At 41.5% G+C, this 16,371-nt stretch overlaps 1 protein-coding gene across 2 annotated transcripts; it reads left to right on the top strand.

The window, feature by feature from the left end:
- The first annotated feature begins 6,514 nt into the window (after positions 1–6,514).
- LOC139530241 (prosaposin receptor GPR37-like) lies at positions 6,515–16,093 on the top strand. Of its 2 annotated transcripts, none has more exons than XM_071326450.1 (2): positions 6,515–8,191; positions 13,128–16,093. In XM_071326450.1, exons 1-2 carry the CDS (start codon positions 7,142–7,144, stop codon positions 13,959–13,961), a joined length of 1,884 nt encoding a protein of 627 aa, XP_071182551.1. In that variant the 5' UTR covers positions 6,515–7,141; the 3' UTR covers positions 13,962–16,093. The 2 variants fall into 2 exon arrangements, with proteins under 2 accessions (XP_071182551.1, XP_071182552.1); XM_071326451.1 differs by having other exon boundaries at positions 6,517–6,745.
- The last annotated feature ends 278 nt before the right edge of the window (positions 16,094–16,371 follow it).

Genomic DNA, 16,371 nt, shown 5'->3' with positions numbered 1-16,371 from the left:
TGTAACTCAATATTAGGAAGGTGTTATGAGGGAAAATGTTGTTGTCTGAAGAGATAGCATTGAATTGTACTATCCGGTAAGACCCAAGTGCAGACTGTGTAGAAGTAGCAATGTTTATTGTAACAACAGGGGCAGTCAAACGAGAGGTAGGGGCAGGGGTCGATAATCCAGAGAAGTGGGGCAAAGGTACAGTACGGCAGGCAGGCTTAGGGTCAGGCAGAGTGGTCAGGCAGGCGGGCTCGGAGTCAGGATTGGCAGGGGTCAAAACCAGGAGGGCGAGAAAAGAGAGACTGGAAAAAGCTGGAGCTGAGACACAAAATGCTGGTAGACTTGGAACAAACAAGACAAACTGGCGCAGGCAGACAGAAAACACAGGTATAAATACCCAGGGGATAAGTGGGAAAGATGGGCGACACCTGGAGGGGGGTGGAGACAAGCACAATGACAGGTTAAACAGATCAGGGCGTGACATGTACAGTGTTGTACAGTGTCCTTAATGTTTTTTATACTCAATGTACGTATGTACAGTATATATATGGCTGTGATAGGAGAAAACTGAGGATGGATCAACAACGTTGTAGTTACTCCACAATGCTAACCTAATTGACTGTTAAAAGAAGGAAGTCTGTACAGAATAACAAATATTCCAAAACATGCATCCAGTTTGCAAAATGTAATACTGCAAAAAATGTGGCAAAGCAATGAACTTTTTGTCCTGAATACAAAGTGTTATGTTTGGGGCAAATCCAATACAACACATTACTGAGTACCACTCTCCATATTTTCAAGCATAGTGGTGGCTACATCCTGTTATTGGTATGGTTGGAATCCTTAAATGGATCAAATCCCTTTAGCGGGATCGATTTGACAACATCCGGTGAAATGGCAGAGCGCCAAATTCAAATTAAATTACTATAAAAAATGTAACTTTCATGAAATCACACATGCAATACACCAAATAAAAGCTACACTTGTGAATCCAGCCGCAGTGTCAGATTTCAAAAATGCTTTACGGCGAAAGCAAACCGTGCTATTATCTGAGGACAGGACCCCATCAAACAAAGACAGACAATCATAATTCAACCCGCCAGCCGCGACACAAAACTCAGAAATAAAGATATAATTCATGCCTTACCTTTGACGAGCTTTTTCTGTTGGCACTCCAATATGTCCCATAAACATCACAAATGGTCCTTTTGTTCGATTTATTCCGTTGTTATATATCCAAAATGTCAATTTATTTGACACATTTGATCCAGAAAAACACAGGTTCCAACTCACGCTATATGACTACAAAATCTCTCATAAATTACCTGTGATCTTTGTCCAAACATTTCAAACAACTTTCGTAATACAACTTAAGGTATTTTTTTACGTAAATAATCGATACAATTTTAGACGGGATAAACAGCGTTCAATACCGGATGAAAACAAAGAAAGCATGTTCTAGGTCGCGTGCACCAAATCATTAGAGCGCACCTGGAGTGACACAGGAAAATAACAGGGCTACTTCTTCATTTCTCTAAAGAAAAACATCAACCAATTTCTAAAGACTGTTGAAATCTAGTGGAAGCTATAGGAACTGCAAGGATATTTCTATTAAAACGGCCTTGCCATAGAAACCAATGGAAAACAGATTGACCTCAAATAAAAATTCCCTTGATGGATTGTGCTTGGGGTTTCGCCTACCAAATCAGTTCTGTTTTACTCACAGACTTTATTCAAACAGTTTCAGAAACTGTAGAGTGTTTTCTATCCAAATCTACCAATTATATGCATATCCAAGCTTCTGGGCCTGAGTAGCAGGCAGTTTACTTTGGGCACACTTTTCATCCGGACGTGAAAATAGCGCACCCAAGCCATAAGAAGTTTTAAGGACTGGGGAGTTTTTCAGGATAAAATTAATGGAATTTACCTAAGCACAGGCAAAATCCTAGAGGAAAACCTGGTTCAGTCTGCTCTCCACCAGACATTGGGAGATGAATTTACTTTTCAGCAGGACAATACCCTAAAACACAAGGACAAATCCACACTGGAGTTGCTTACCAAGAAGTCAGTTAATGTTCCTGAGTTGCTGAGTTACAGTTTGACTTAAATCTACTTGAAAATCTATGGCAAGACCTGAAAGTGTTTGTCTGTCAATGATCAACAACCAATTTGACAGCTTGAATAATTTTTTATAGAATAATGGGCAAATGTTGCACAATCCAGGTGTGGAAAGCTCTTACCTAGATTTACTCACAGCTGTATTCACTGCCAAAGGTGCTTCTACAAAGTATTGACTCAGGGGTGTGAATACTTATGTAAACGAGATATTTCTGTAATTAATTATCAATAAATGTGTTAAATTTTCCAAAACCACTCTGTCATTATGGCGTAATTTGTGTAGATCTGTGCGAAAAAATAACAATTTAATACATTTTGAATTCTGTCTGTATTACAACAAAATGTGAAATAAGTCAAGGGGTGTGAATACTTTCTGAAGGAACTGTATATAGACAGAACAAAAATATAAAAACAACATGTAAATTGTTGGTCCCATGTTTCATGAGCTGAAATAAAACATCCCAGAAATGTTCCATATGCAGAAAAAGCTTATTTCTCTCAAATGTTGTGCACAAATTTGTTTACATCCCTGTTAGTGAGCATTTGTCCTTTGCCAAGATAATCCATCCACCTGACAGGTGTGGCATATCAGGAAGCTGATTAAACAGCATGATCATTACACAGGTGCACCTTGTGCTGGGGACAATAAAAGGCCACACTAAAATGTGCAGTTTTGTCACACAACACAATTCCCCAGATATCTTAAGTTTTCAGGGAGCCAGCAATTGGCATGCTGACTGCAGGAATGTCCACCACCAAAACTGTTGCAAGATATTTTAATATGAATTTCTCTACCATAAGCTGCCTACAACATTGTTTTAGAGAATTTGGCAGTACGTCCAACCGGCCTCACACCGCAGACCACGTGTATAGCTTCGTGTGGGGTCAGTATAGGCCGGCAGAAGCTACAGACAACGAACACAATTGCATTTTATCGATGGGAATTTGAATGCAGAGAGATACAGTGAAGAGATCCTGTCCATTGTCGTGACATTATCCACTGCTATCACCTCATGCTTCAGCAAAATAATGCACGACCTCATGTCGCAAGGATCTGTACACAATTCCTGGAAGCTGAAATTGTCCCAGTTTTTCCATGGCCTGCATACTTACCAGACATGTAACCCATTGAGCATGTTTGGTATGCTCTGGAACGGCATGTACAACAGTGTATTCCAGTTCCTGACAATATCCAGAAACTTCGCACAGCCGTTGAAGAGGAGTGGGACAACATTCCACAGGCCACAATCAACAGCCTGATCAACTCTATGCGAAGGATATGTGCCGCACTGCATGAGGCAAATGGTGGTCACACCAGATACTGACTGGTTTTCTGATCCACCCCACTACCCTTTTACCTTTTTTAGGTATCTGTGATAAACAGATGCATATCTGTATTCCCAGTCATGTGAAATCCATAGATACAGTGAGGGAAAAAAGTATTTGATCCCCTGCTGATTTTGTACGTTTGCCCACTGACAAAGAAATGATCAGTCTATAATTTTAATGGTAGGTTTATTTGAACAGTGAGAGACAGAATATCAACAAAAAAATCCAGAAAAACGCATGTCAAAAATGTTATGAATTGATTTGCATTTTAATGAGGGAAATAAGTATTTGACCCCTCTGCAAAACATGACTTAGTACTTGGTGGCAAAACCCTTGTTGGCAATCACAGAGGTCAGACGTTTCTTGTAGTTGGCCACCAGGTTTGCACACATCTCAGGAGGGATTTTGTCCCACTCCTCTTTGCAGATCTTCTTCAAGTCATTAAGGTTTCGAGGCTGACGTTTGGCAACTCGAACCTTCAGCTCCCTCCACAGATTTTCTATGGGATTAAGGTCTGGAGACTGGCTAGGCCACTCCAGGACCTTAATGTGCTTCTTCTTGAGCCACTCCTTTGTTGCCTTGGCTGTGTGTTTTGGGTCATTGTCATGCTGGAATACCCATCCACGACCCATTTTCAATACCCTGGCTGAGGGAAGGAGGTTTTCACCCAAGATTTGACGGTACATGGCCCCGTCCATCGTCCCTTTGATGCGGTGAAGTTGTCCTGTCCCTTTAGCAGAAAAACACCCCCAAAGCATAATGTTTCCACCTCCATGTTTGACGGTGGGGATGGTTTCTTGGGGTCATAGGCAGCATTCCTCCTCCTCCAAACACGGCAAGTTGGGTTGATGCCAAAGAACTCCATTTTGGTCTCATCTGACCACAACACGTTCACCCAGTTGTCCTCTGAATCATTCAGATGTTCATTGGCAAACTTCAGACGGGCATGTATATGTGCTTTCTTGAGCAGGGGGACCTTGCGGGCGCTGCAGGATTTCAGTCCTTCACGGCATAGTGTGTTACCAATTGTTTTCTTGATGACTATGGTCCCAGCTGCCTTGAGATCATTGACAAGATCCTCCTGTGTAGTTCTGGGCTGATTCCTCACCGTTCTCATGATCATTGCAACTCCACGAGGTGAGATCTTGCATGGAGCCCCAGGCTGAGGGAGATTGACAGTTCTTTTGTGTTTCTTCCATTTGCGAATAATCACAGAAACTGTTGTCACCTTCTCACCAAGCTGCTTGGCGATGGTCTTGTAGCCCATTCCAGCCTTGTGTAGGTCTACAATCTTGTCCCTGACATCCTTGGAGAGCTCTTTGGTCTTGGCCATGGTGGAGAGTTTGGAATCTGATTGATTGATTGCTTCTGTGGACAGGTATCTTTTATACAGGTAAGAAACTGAGATTAGGAGCACTCCCTTTAAGAGTGTGCTCCTAATCTCCGTTCGTTACCTGTATGAAAGACACCTGGGAGCCAGAAATCTTTTTGATTGAGAAGGGGTCAAATACTTATTTCCCTCATTAAAATGCAAATCAATTTATAACATTTTTGACATGCATTTTTCTGGATATTTTTGTTGTTATTCTGTCTCTCACTGTTCAAATAAACCTACCATTAAAATTATAGACTGATAATTTCTTTGTCAGTGGGCAAACGTACAAAATCAGCAGGGGATCAAATACTTTTTTCCCTCACTGTAAGTGCCAATTTTTTTAAATTATTGATTGATTACCTTATATGAACTGTAACTAAGTAAAATCTTTGAAATTGTTACATGTTGTGTGTTTATATTTTTGTTCAGTATAGATAGATAGATGGATAGATGCCAAAATAAAAGTAACACCAACATAAACTGTGTAAATAGGGCTTCGGGCCACCACGAGCGAGAACAGCTTCAATGCACCATGGCAGTGTCTGGAACTCTATTGGAGGGATGTGACACCATTCTTCCATGAGAAATTCCATCATTTGGTGTTTTATTGATGGTGGTGGAAAACGCTCATCAAACCATTCAGTGACCACTCGTGCCCTGTGGATGAGGGCACTGTCATCCCGTGGGGGCATAGCCAAAATAATGGCCTGCCCATCATTTTTATACATGGCCTTATAAATGACGGGATGGTAATTGCTTAATTATATACAGTGAGGTCCAAAGGTATTTGGACAGTGACACATTTTTTGCTGCTTTTAATATTTTCATCCATGTCAGTGAACCGTTTAGAAATTACAGCACTTTTTGTACATAGTTCCCCCATTTTAGGGAACCAAAAGTATTTGTATTAAAGTAGTCGAAGGTTTAGTATTTGGTCCCATATTCCTAGCAAGCAATGACTACATCAAGCTTGTGACTCGACAAACTTGTTGATGCATTTGCAGTTTGTTTTGGTTGTGTGTCAGATTATTTTGTACCCAATAGAAATCAATGGTAAATAATGCATTGTGTCATTTTGGAGTCACTTTTATTGTAAATAAAAATAGAATATGTTTCTGAACAAATTTGGATTCATGTAGATGCTTCCATGATTACGAATAATCCTGCATTAATTGTAAATAATGATGAGAGAGAAGTTACAGAGCCACAAAGATTATACCCCCAAAACATGCTAACCTTACCTCTCACCAATACCAATAAGAGGCGAGACTAGTATTTTTTGGGGTATGCTATTTATGCCTCTGTAACTTTCTCATACATCATTATATATGATTAATTCATAATTATCCACAATCATGGTATCATCCACATGAATATAGAAGTGTCGAATAGTACGCTGGTATTTTTTAAATCGCTGATACCAGGGGCACCTGTTCAGTTCCAAAAAAAAGACAATGAGTGCATTCATTAACCGAGCGCCCCAATACGCGCAACCGTGAAATGCCTTTTAAACTCAAGGATTCTGAGGCCTGTCATCTCCAGGGCCCTATCCCTTGATGTGTACAGTGATATAACATGACATCATGTCATTGGCAAATTATTTTCATTTGTGAGTCCTCTCAGGTTAGCAACGGAGATCAACCTCCTTCAAAAAAAGAAAAATGTATTATATGTTTGAGCTTGTCTGAGGTGGTGATGCTGACTGATTTAGTAATGTGACAGATCTGGGAGGCCTCCAGGGGAGCCCTTCTCTTCTCTTTTCTCTCCGCGATGTTCATATCACAAGCGGTGTGTAGCTCCAGACTGAGCTTGGCACGTCCCCGACAATAACGCACTTCATCTCGGACTCCGCGCCTCGGACCTGAGGGTACCAGTAACTGCCCAGGGTGCTATTCGGACATGCTACCTCACCAGAAAACTGCAGACTTCAGACGGGTATGATTTGGATTTGGAAATGCGATCTTGTGGCCACTTAAATCTTTTACAATCTATACAATCTTCAGAGAGGCAGTGCCGAGATTCAAGGATACTTCCTTCACAGGGTTAGGAAAGAAACGTTGCTGAACTTCCCTTTGGCGCAATTCTGCAATAATACGAAATACTCTGAGACCACGTTGAATTCTGAGAAGCACCTGACAATTGCCTAGTGCACTTTATCTAATTGGATGAGGGTTTGACAACTATTGAATGACGCTGTCAAATAACAATGTTTCAAACTTGTGAATTGAGGTTTGGCGTTGGTTCTGTCGTCTCCGATTTGGTAGCCTAAACATCAATGGATACATCAATTTGGAATACAAGCCCCTATTGTCGCGTGTTTTAGGATACACAATGCTAGTACTACTATTGAGATTACTGTGCTTTTCACTTTGTAGCGAGGTTGTTTTCACTCACATACACCGGGAGAAGACAAAGACAAATGTTACTCCTAGACATGATGCGGTCACTAACTGGAACGTAAACAAAACCAATAGTAGGCAGAGCTGGCACTCGGCGTATGGCAGAGTTGTCAAAGAAATGGACAGTAAAAGGGTGAATACCTCAAGTGCATCGTCTTGGGATGTGGTTAGGACATGGGTGGATAACATGAATGGGACTGTTAATATGGAAAGAGTTATGAATGAAAGAGCAATAGTGCGCAAAAGCCATTCATCAAATGGAACCGATTATGTTACGTTACTCGAGGATGGAAAGTCAGAGAGCCTCAAGGTGGACAAGTTGGACACCGAGAAGCATGCAACCATGGAAACGCGGGATTTTGTATATGGTCATTTAAACCCCTCCATGAGACACACGCGAGGAGGACACCACCGTAACGAGCACAAACGGATCAGCAGACACAAAAGAGGGACTGTAAGCCGTCGGAGAAGAAATGTGAAGGATGGCAGTAAAAAAGAGAACAAAATAAGTGAGCCAACCATGCTGTCAGATGCGTCTTTGGATGTACTGTTGGCCATGTGGAAACCGCTGCCTAAACCTATGGCCCAGAACCAGTCAACAGACTTGCCATTTGATGCCAGTGATTATGAACAGTTCACTTTGGCAGACCTCCAGGACTATACCACAATGATTCCTCTCAATCCTCAAACAAAGAGAAAATATGTAATAAAAACTAACTTTTACCCCATAACAGCAGAATCATATGCCATCATGATCATTTCAGTCATCATTTTCACTGTTGGAATAATTGGGAATATGGCAATCATGTGCATTGTGTGCCACAACTACTACATGAGAAGTATTTCAAATTCTCTTCTTGCCAATCTCGCCCTTTGGGATTTTGTTGTCATCTTTTTCTGCCTGCCGCTGGTGATATTCCATGAACTAACCAAGAACTGGTTGTTGGGGGAGTTCTCCTGTAAAATCATCCCCTATATTGAGGTAATTCCCACTAGCTATTGTGTTACTTGAGTGAGTGTTATGATTGGGTGTTGAAGTGGGGTCCCTGTTCAAAGTCTGCTGTCAATAACTCTCTTCCTTGTCACTTGTCATATCTACATTCTATTCTGCATTGTAGGTACTTCATATGATATGCAATGATCTGTGCCCAATTATGTGCACAGCCTGGTCTCATAAACTAGACGTAGCATAGTAAATGTAAATCTGGGCCACTGAATTTAGTATGATGTGTTATGTTTGGTATGGTTACATAAAACAGAAGGTTACTTAAGGCAAAAAATAAAGGAGGGTGGTTGGTCGGGCATATAACGCGAATGTCTAGCAACCCAACGGTTGCATGTTCGAATCTTACCATGGACAACTTTAGCATTTTAGCTAATAAGAAACTTTTAACCACTTACAAATGTTTAGCTACTTTGCAACTAGAATGTAAGCTAACCCTTCCCCTAACCTTAACACTTAACACAGGTAGCCTAGCGGTTAAGAGCGTTGGGGCAGTAACTGTAATGTTGCTGGTTTGAATCCCTGAGCCGACTAGGTGAATCACCTGCAAAGTGCCCTTGAGCAAGGCACTTAACCCTAATTGCTCATGTAAGTCGCTCTGCATTAGAGCGTCTGCTAAATGACTACATTTTTGTTTTGCTAAACCTAACTCTTAACCCTAACCCCTAGCCTAGCTAACGTTAGCCAGCTAGCTAACATTAGCCACAACAAATTAGAATTCTTAGCATATCATATGTTTTGTAAATTCTTAACATATTGCACATTTTGCAAATTCGTAACATATCATGAAAATGGATGATGGACATCCACAAATTAATACATACCATACGTAACATATCACACCAAATGGAGTGTCACAGGTGTACGTACAGAACAATACAAAATGCTCTGAGACCAGGTTGGTGTGCACTGTACCAGGTTTAGATTACTTGTTCTCCAATGTCACCTCAACATGTTGTTTCAAACTCTTAGGTGACCTGTCACTGGCTAGATACAGAAGTAAATGCCCCTAAGGCAATCTATGGTCAGAAATAGAGTTACAGTCCTACTTTCTCTCCAGTCTAAACAATGAGACAGTGGGCCTCAGTAATTACTGCACAGACCCACACCTAATATTGCATCAGTTTACCATGTCTATTTCAGCAGTAAGGCAGCTCTTTTGTCAGCCATCTATTGTAAAATATACAATGGTCAAATTAGGTTTTGAGGGATCACATAGACATTGTGCAGAGCCTCTAAAATAACATGTTTTACAGAGTTACACAAATCTAAACACACAGTAAAGTATATATATTGTGGCCATAGCATAGGCAACTAAAGGCTCTGTATTAGTATTAGCACACTTGTTACTACCCCCCCCCACCCCCCAATCTTTCTGAGCAAAACATTTTTTAAGAATTTTTTTTTTGGGACATTAAAGTCTGTAAAAACACCAGGAAATCAGCTCCAAGTGATTTTGATTTAAGAAATATGTTCCCAAGTAATCTCACACATATAGAGATGGTATACAAATGTGGTATACAAGGTTTAAAATTATTATGTTTTATTCAAACATTATATATGTTTGGGCATCTTGCGGTCAATTTGCAGTCTATAAATTATTTATAATTATGTTCTGGCCCCTCGACCATCCGCTCAAGAAAAAAATCAGCCCGTGGCTGAATCTAGTTGATGATGCCTGCCCTAGATCTTATGCATTCCAAGAACTTGGAACACCTTATACAGTTTGCAAAATAAACTGTGATTAAGGTCACAGCGTTAAAACTATGCACCTCAACAACTATGCACTTTCTTGGTGAAAGTAGCTTTGATTGGAATAAACGCAGATGTGAAGAGATTCGATGAGTATAATCAACACATTGACGAACCCACCTTGTCCTTGATAGGCTAGGTGCAATTTTCCCTACTGTTTACACCTATCCAATCCTTTCACATCTCCACAACTGCAAAACCCTAGGGCTGGGTGTACCTGTCTCTATTTTATAAAGTCCAATCCTCTCCTCTTCCACAGACCTCTTTGACTTAATCTCCTGCCTTTTACCAGTCTGTCTTTTCTGACAGTCACAGAAATGTACTTCATGTAAGATGGATGAATCTTGCAGGGGTTCACTGTCATACTGCGGGTCCTGAGTGCCTTTCATGGGAAATGTGTTAATTATTTACCCAGAGAAGGAAGCACACTCCTTTTAGAAGAGGAAATTATCTAGATGATAAAGCTTTTACGGGTGGCTAAATTCATCTGTCCGGGCGTACATATTGTACATAATGGCAACAAGACAGATAAACCACCACACAAAGACCCAAACAATCCAAATATGTCTGTAAGCTGCTTAGTGACAGGGTTTGTAAGTCCAACATTTACATTTGACATAATGCAGAGCAATTGAGAGCCTTACCAAAGGGCACAGACAGATTTTTCACCTAGTCGGCTCGGGGATTCAAACCAGCAACCTTTCAGTTACTGGCCCAATGGTCTTAAATACTAGGCTACCTGCCGCCCTGTAGGCAATTTAAAACCACAGTCCCAGACCTAGCACTTTAAGTCTCTTTGAGTCGCCTACCTCTATGGTAAGAACATTAAATGCATAGTGGCAGCGGCATCCTCGTTATGTTAAGTGACTCGGTAATCAAGCATTTAATGGAGCGTAATTACAGAAACAGTGGGGACATTAATTCTAATGGTTCCTGTGGCAACTGAAGTACTCTGTCACATGAAAATGTGTCATTATGGACACAAAGGTGACAGAGGTTAGTTACACAAGGCCTGCCCGCCACTAACAGCTGGTGCGCGATGTCTAATATTAAAGAAGTCTCGAGGTATTGCTCGCCTGAGGTAGAGTACCTTATGATAAACTGTAGACCACATTGTCTACCAAGAGAGTTCTGATCTATATTATTCGTAGCCGTCTATTTACCACCACAGAGCGATGCTGGCACTAAGACCATACTCAACCAACTCTATAATCCATAAGCAAACAAGAAAATGCTCACCCAGAAGCGGCGCTCCTAGTGCCCGGGGACTTTAATGCGGGCAAACTTAAATCAGTTTTACCACATTTTTACCAACATGTCACATGTGCAACCAGAGAAAAAAAACTCTAGACCACCTTTACTCAACACACAGAGATGCATACAAAGCTCTCCCCCACCCTCCATTTGGCAAATCTTACCATAATTCTATTCTCCTGATTCAAACAAAGGCTAATTTTGTTCAGGACAATCCAGGGTTTGACGCCATGTCATCTTGTAACTGTACATTTAACATAGTGATCATAAACATTGACGTGACATGACATGAGTTTTATGACATGGAAATGTGAAGTGCACATTTGAATTTAGGGTGTCTGGCTTGCTTTTATGACATCAAAGCGGTGTTTATTATAATCCTCAACGTCTCAGATTTCAAATACATAGATTCCTCTTAATTTACAGCATTTCCCTCACCCAGACAACCATTTTTTTTCTTGCAAAAGTTGACCAATTAGAGGGAGGGATGGGGTCAACTTCTTGTCGCGTAGGGGTGCTCAAGTTAAGAACAGCTGTCAGTCAAAACCCATACAGCGCTGTGAATTGCAGAGCCTGAGCTCTGACATCATTTATAGCATGTTGCTGTACAGCCACTGCGTTCCAATTGAAACGCTTATCAATGCCCAAATCTTCCATTTTCAACCCGTATACGGGTAGGAGTGTAAAGGGCTACATACAAATGGTGCTGTTTGTGAAGTGCAACAGATCTCTCTCTCTCTCTCTCTGAGGTCATAAGGACCAAACAGATCAAAGCCTGCCCCTGTACGTCTGACAGTACTCATGGCTTCTCTGGCTCAGGCACTGGCTCCTATGTTTACACCTTCCTCTGCCAAGGCCCATAAGGAGGCAGTCACAATGATCAAGACTAGCAACAAAAGAACATAGCACTACTACACAGTCTAGAAGACAACACTGAACTTAATACTCAATGTAAACTGCAGATCTGCTGTCTCTGAGTTCTACGTGTATTAGCGTGTAAGATTTGGGTGAAAAAGCAATCACATTTGCAACATTTTTGTGGCTGTATTGTGATAGCAAAAGATTGGAGCATAGTGGAGATCTGGGTGTAGGGATAGAGATATTGCATTGAGATATTAATCTCCATTCCTCATGGTCTGCAGTTTGTTTTCATGTTATTTAATCATGAATATGAGCTGGCTCTCTTGCCAGGTCCATAACTTGATTAGGCTAAGAAATGAGAACTGCATACTGTAACCATCGAGGACTACAATTGGTCTCCCTTGCACACAGCACGATATGCTGTGCTCTTTCTTTATCACATTACAAAGTCATCGATATTATAAGCTGTTGCTCTAAAAATAAAAGTCTAAAGTCTCCCCTTTGGCATCCAACTATAGTCTCCCCACTCTTTAAAACAATATCACTCATAACACATTACTCATGGCTACTTTCAAACATCTCAGTATAGGAAATGAGGATCTAGTGTGCGATGAAGGACGGAAAAATCTGTTTGTCATTTATTAAAACAAGTGTGGACATTTGAGTTCTCCAGTAAGAGAGCTGTCAAAACAGGACCTCTTTATGGAAGATGTCTCTCCCTCTCTCTAAACCTGGTGACGTCTAGTATTCTGTGCTGTACCATTGTCATTTGAAAATTGTTCCAAGCGGTCTTTAAAACATGGATGGTTTACAGTGGACACATTCTTTTGGTCTTTTCAGAGAGCAACATGGCTCTGGGGCCTTGGTATTTTATCCAGACTTCCCAAGGTGCTATACAATAAGGAGAAGTATCTGGAGACTGGATACATTTTCTATACTTGTTTCTCAATCAAAAACAAAATAACTCTCACTGTATTGTTAATGTGCAGTAATAACACATTAACTGGATAGTATCTTTCATTCTCCTCCCTTCTCTTTGTCCTTCCAGGTCGCCTCCCTAGGGGTTACCACCTTTACCCTGTGCGCCTTGTGCATCGACCGCTTCCGCGCTGCCAACAACGTCCAGATGTACTATGAGATGATTGAGAACTGTGCCTCCACGGCCGCCAAGCTGGCCGTTATCTGGATCGGGGCTCTCCTATTGGCCCTGCCAGAGCTCCTGATCCGCCAGCTGGTCACTGAAGATGGCGAGCCTCCGGATGTGACGCCCTGCCAGCGCTGCGTGGTTCGTATCTCCACCGAGCTCCCTGACACGCTCTACGTACTGGGCCTGACCTATGATGGTGCTCGCCTCTGGTGGTACTTTGGCTGCTACTTCTGCCTGCCCACGCTGTTCACCATCGGCAGCTCCCTGGTGACCGCCTGTAAGATCCGGCAGGCCGAGCGGGCCTGTGTGCGTGGCAACAAGAAACAGATCCACCAGGAGAGCCAGATGAACTGCACAGTTGTGGCTTTGGCCATCCTCTATGGCTTCTGCATCATCCCAGAGAACATCTGCAACATCGTCACTGTCTACATGGCGGCGGGAATTCCCAGACGGACCCTGGACATTCTCCATCTGGTCAGCCAGCTGCTGTTGTTCTGTAAGTCGGCAGTGACACCTGTCCTGCTGTTCTGCCTGTGCCAGCCCTTCAGCCGGGCCTTCCTGGACTGCTGCTGCTGCTGCTGTGACGAGTGTGGCCCGACCAGATCTTCCACCACCGCCACCACCAGCGAGGAGAACGAGCACGAGTGCACCACCACCGACCTGGAGCTGTCGCCCTTCAGCACCATCCACAGGGAGGCATCCTCCTCCTACACCACTGCAGCGACCCACTGCTAAGAAGGGTCAAAAGGTCATGACCTCCATCAGATGTTACAACTGCCCTGTGAAGAGGTCAAGAGATCGGACTGTAAACCTATTGGGCTGATTTCCCGCACTCTGATTAAATTTACTCCATTGAGAATGCTTGCTAGTCTGGGGATAGGCTTAATCTGAGTCTGGGAGACCCTTACAGTTAGGATTAGTAAATGTTTTATTCCCAACAAGTTAGAGTTTAGAGGACACGCCCTATTCTAAATGTTCACTTAATTTCCTGAATTTACTTTGAATTTAATTGATGTAAACTCTGGTGAACATATGTCTCGGTTTACTCAAGTTGTGTGTGTATATATAGTTGAAGTCGGAAGTTTACATACACTTAGGTTGGAGTCATTAAATCTTGTTTTTCCACCACTCCACACATTTCTTGTTAACACACTATAGTTTTGGCAAGTCGGTTAGGACATCTACTTTGTGCATCACACAAGTAATTTTTCCAACATTTGTTTACATAGAAATGATTTCACTTATAATTCACTGTATCACAACTCCAGTGGGTCAGAAGTTTACATACACTAAATTGACAGTGCCTTTTTTAACAGCTTGGAAAATGATATCATGACTTCAGAAGCTTCTGATAGGCTAATTGACATAATTTGAGTCAATTGGAGGTGTATCTGTGGATGTATTTCAAGGCCTACCTTCAAACTCAGTGCCTCTTTGCTTGACATCATGGGAAAATCTAAAGAAATCAGCCAAGACCTCAGATAAAAATAATTTGTAGACCACAAATTCATCCTTGGGAGCAATTTCCAAATGCCTGAAGGTACCACGTTCATCTGTAAAAACAATAGTACGCAAGTATAAACACCATGGGACCACGCAGCCGTCATACCACTCAGGAAGCAGACATGTTCTGTCTCCTAGAGATTAACGTACTTTGGTGCGAAAATTGCAAATCAATCCCAGAACAGCAGCAAAGGACCTTGTGAAGATGCTGGAGGAAACAGGTACAAAAGTATCCACAGTAAAAACGCCATGTTCCCCATGTTGTGGGGATGCTTTGCTGCAAGAGGGACTGGTGCACTTCACAAAATAGATGGCATCATGAGGAAAATGAAAATTATGTGGATATATTGAAGCAACATCTCAAGACATCAGTCAGGAAGTTAAAGCTTGGTCGAAAATGGTTCTTCCAAATGGGCAATGACCCCAAGCATACGTCCAAAGTTGTGGCAAAATGGCTTAAGGACAACAAAGTCAAGGTATTGGAGTGGCCATCACAAAGCCCTGACCTCAAGCCTATAGAAAATTTGTGGGCAGAACTGAAAAAGCGTGTGCGAGCAAGGAGGCCTACAAACCTGACTCAGTTACACCAGCTCTGTCAGGAGGAATGGGCCAAAATGCACCCAACTTATTGTGGGAAGCTTGTGGAAGGCTACCCGAAGTGTTTGACCCAAGTTAAACAATTTAAAGGCAACGCTACCAAATACTTATTGAGTGTATGTAAACTTCTGACCCACTGGGAATGTGATGAAAGAAATAAAAGCTGAAATAAATAATTCTCTCTACTATTATTCTGACATTTCACATTCTTAAAATAAAGTGGTGATCCTAACTGACCTAAGACAGGGAATTTTTACTTGGATTAAATGTCAGGAATTGTGAAAACTGAGTTAAAATTTATTTGGCTAAGGTGTATGTAAACTTCCGACTTCAACTGTATGATAAATTGTCCATTTGTTTACAGAAACCATACGGAAAGGAATGTGAATAGTTCAATTCAACATTTTGAATTTATTAACTCACCAGTATTTTCTATTTTTGAATTTGCACTGAAATGTACCATCTTTATTTTGTTTGTTGTTGTTTTTTTGTCATGTTTTTATTTTATTTTGTTGTCTCTTTCTGCTTCCCGAGGGTCTCAAATGGAAAGCAATATATTGAAATGGCTGGTCATAGTGTATTGTGTTTTGCTGATAATGGTGATTCTTGTGAATCAGTTCAAAGTTATTCCTAGCTCCCTTGCTATGTAAGTATATTATTCAGTCTGTATTTGATAGCAGAAAACTGTGCGATACACTTCAGTCAGTCAGTAAACTTACTGGAGTGGTGTTTTTTTTATCTCACTTTAATAAATAAATATAAAAAGAGTTTGACTGAATGTTTCTTTGACAAAATGTACATTTTTCGATATCTTCATTTAAGGAATAAACAACCCATTTACTATTTAGGGATTAATATACCCTATCAAAACTGCTAACCATTACTTTATCGTTTGTCTTGGGAACTAAACATATGTGATTATATTCTCCAGAGGAGAGTGGTTTCCTGATAATGGCCAGTTAGCTTTCATAGAGGGGGAGCTGCTCATCTGGCCACCGTGTCATCATCACTATCCACTCCCCAGAGTAAACACAGCAGGCCTTGT

This window comes from Salvelinus alpinus, chromosome 9, assembly GCF_045679555.1.
Source record: "Salvelinus alpinus chromosome 9, SLU_Salpinus.1, whole genome shotgun sequence".
Taxonomy (NCBI): Eukaryota; Metazoa; Chordata; class Actinopteri; order Salmoniformes; family Salmonidae; genus Salvelinus; species Salvelinus alpinus.
This window is presented reverse-complemented; position numbering and strand designations above follow the sequence as displayed.

Excerpts from the sequence above, each read along its gene's own strand:
- LOC139530241 (XM_071326450.1), top strand. The coding sequence starts at position 7,142 with ATGCTAGTACTACTATTGAGATTACTGTGCTTTTCACTTTGTAGCGAG. Across the intron at positions 8,192-13,127 it reads AAATCATCCCCTATATTGAG|GTCGCCTCCCTAGGGGTTAC; the intron begins GTAATTCCCACT and ends TTGTCCTTCCAG.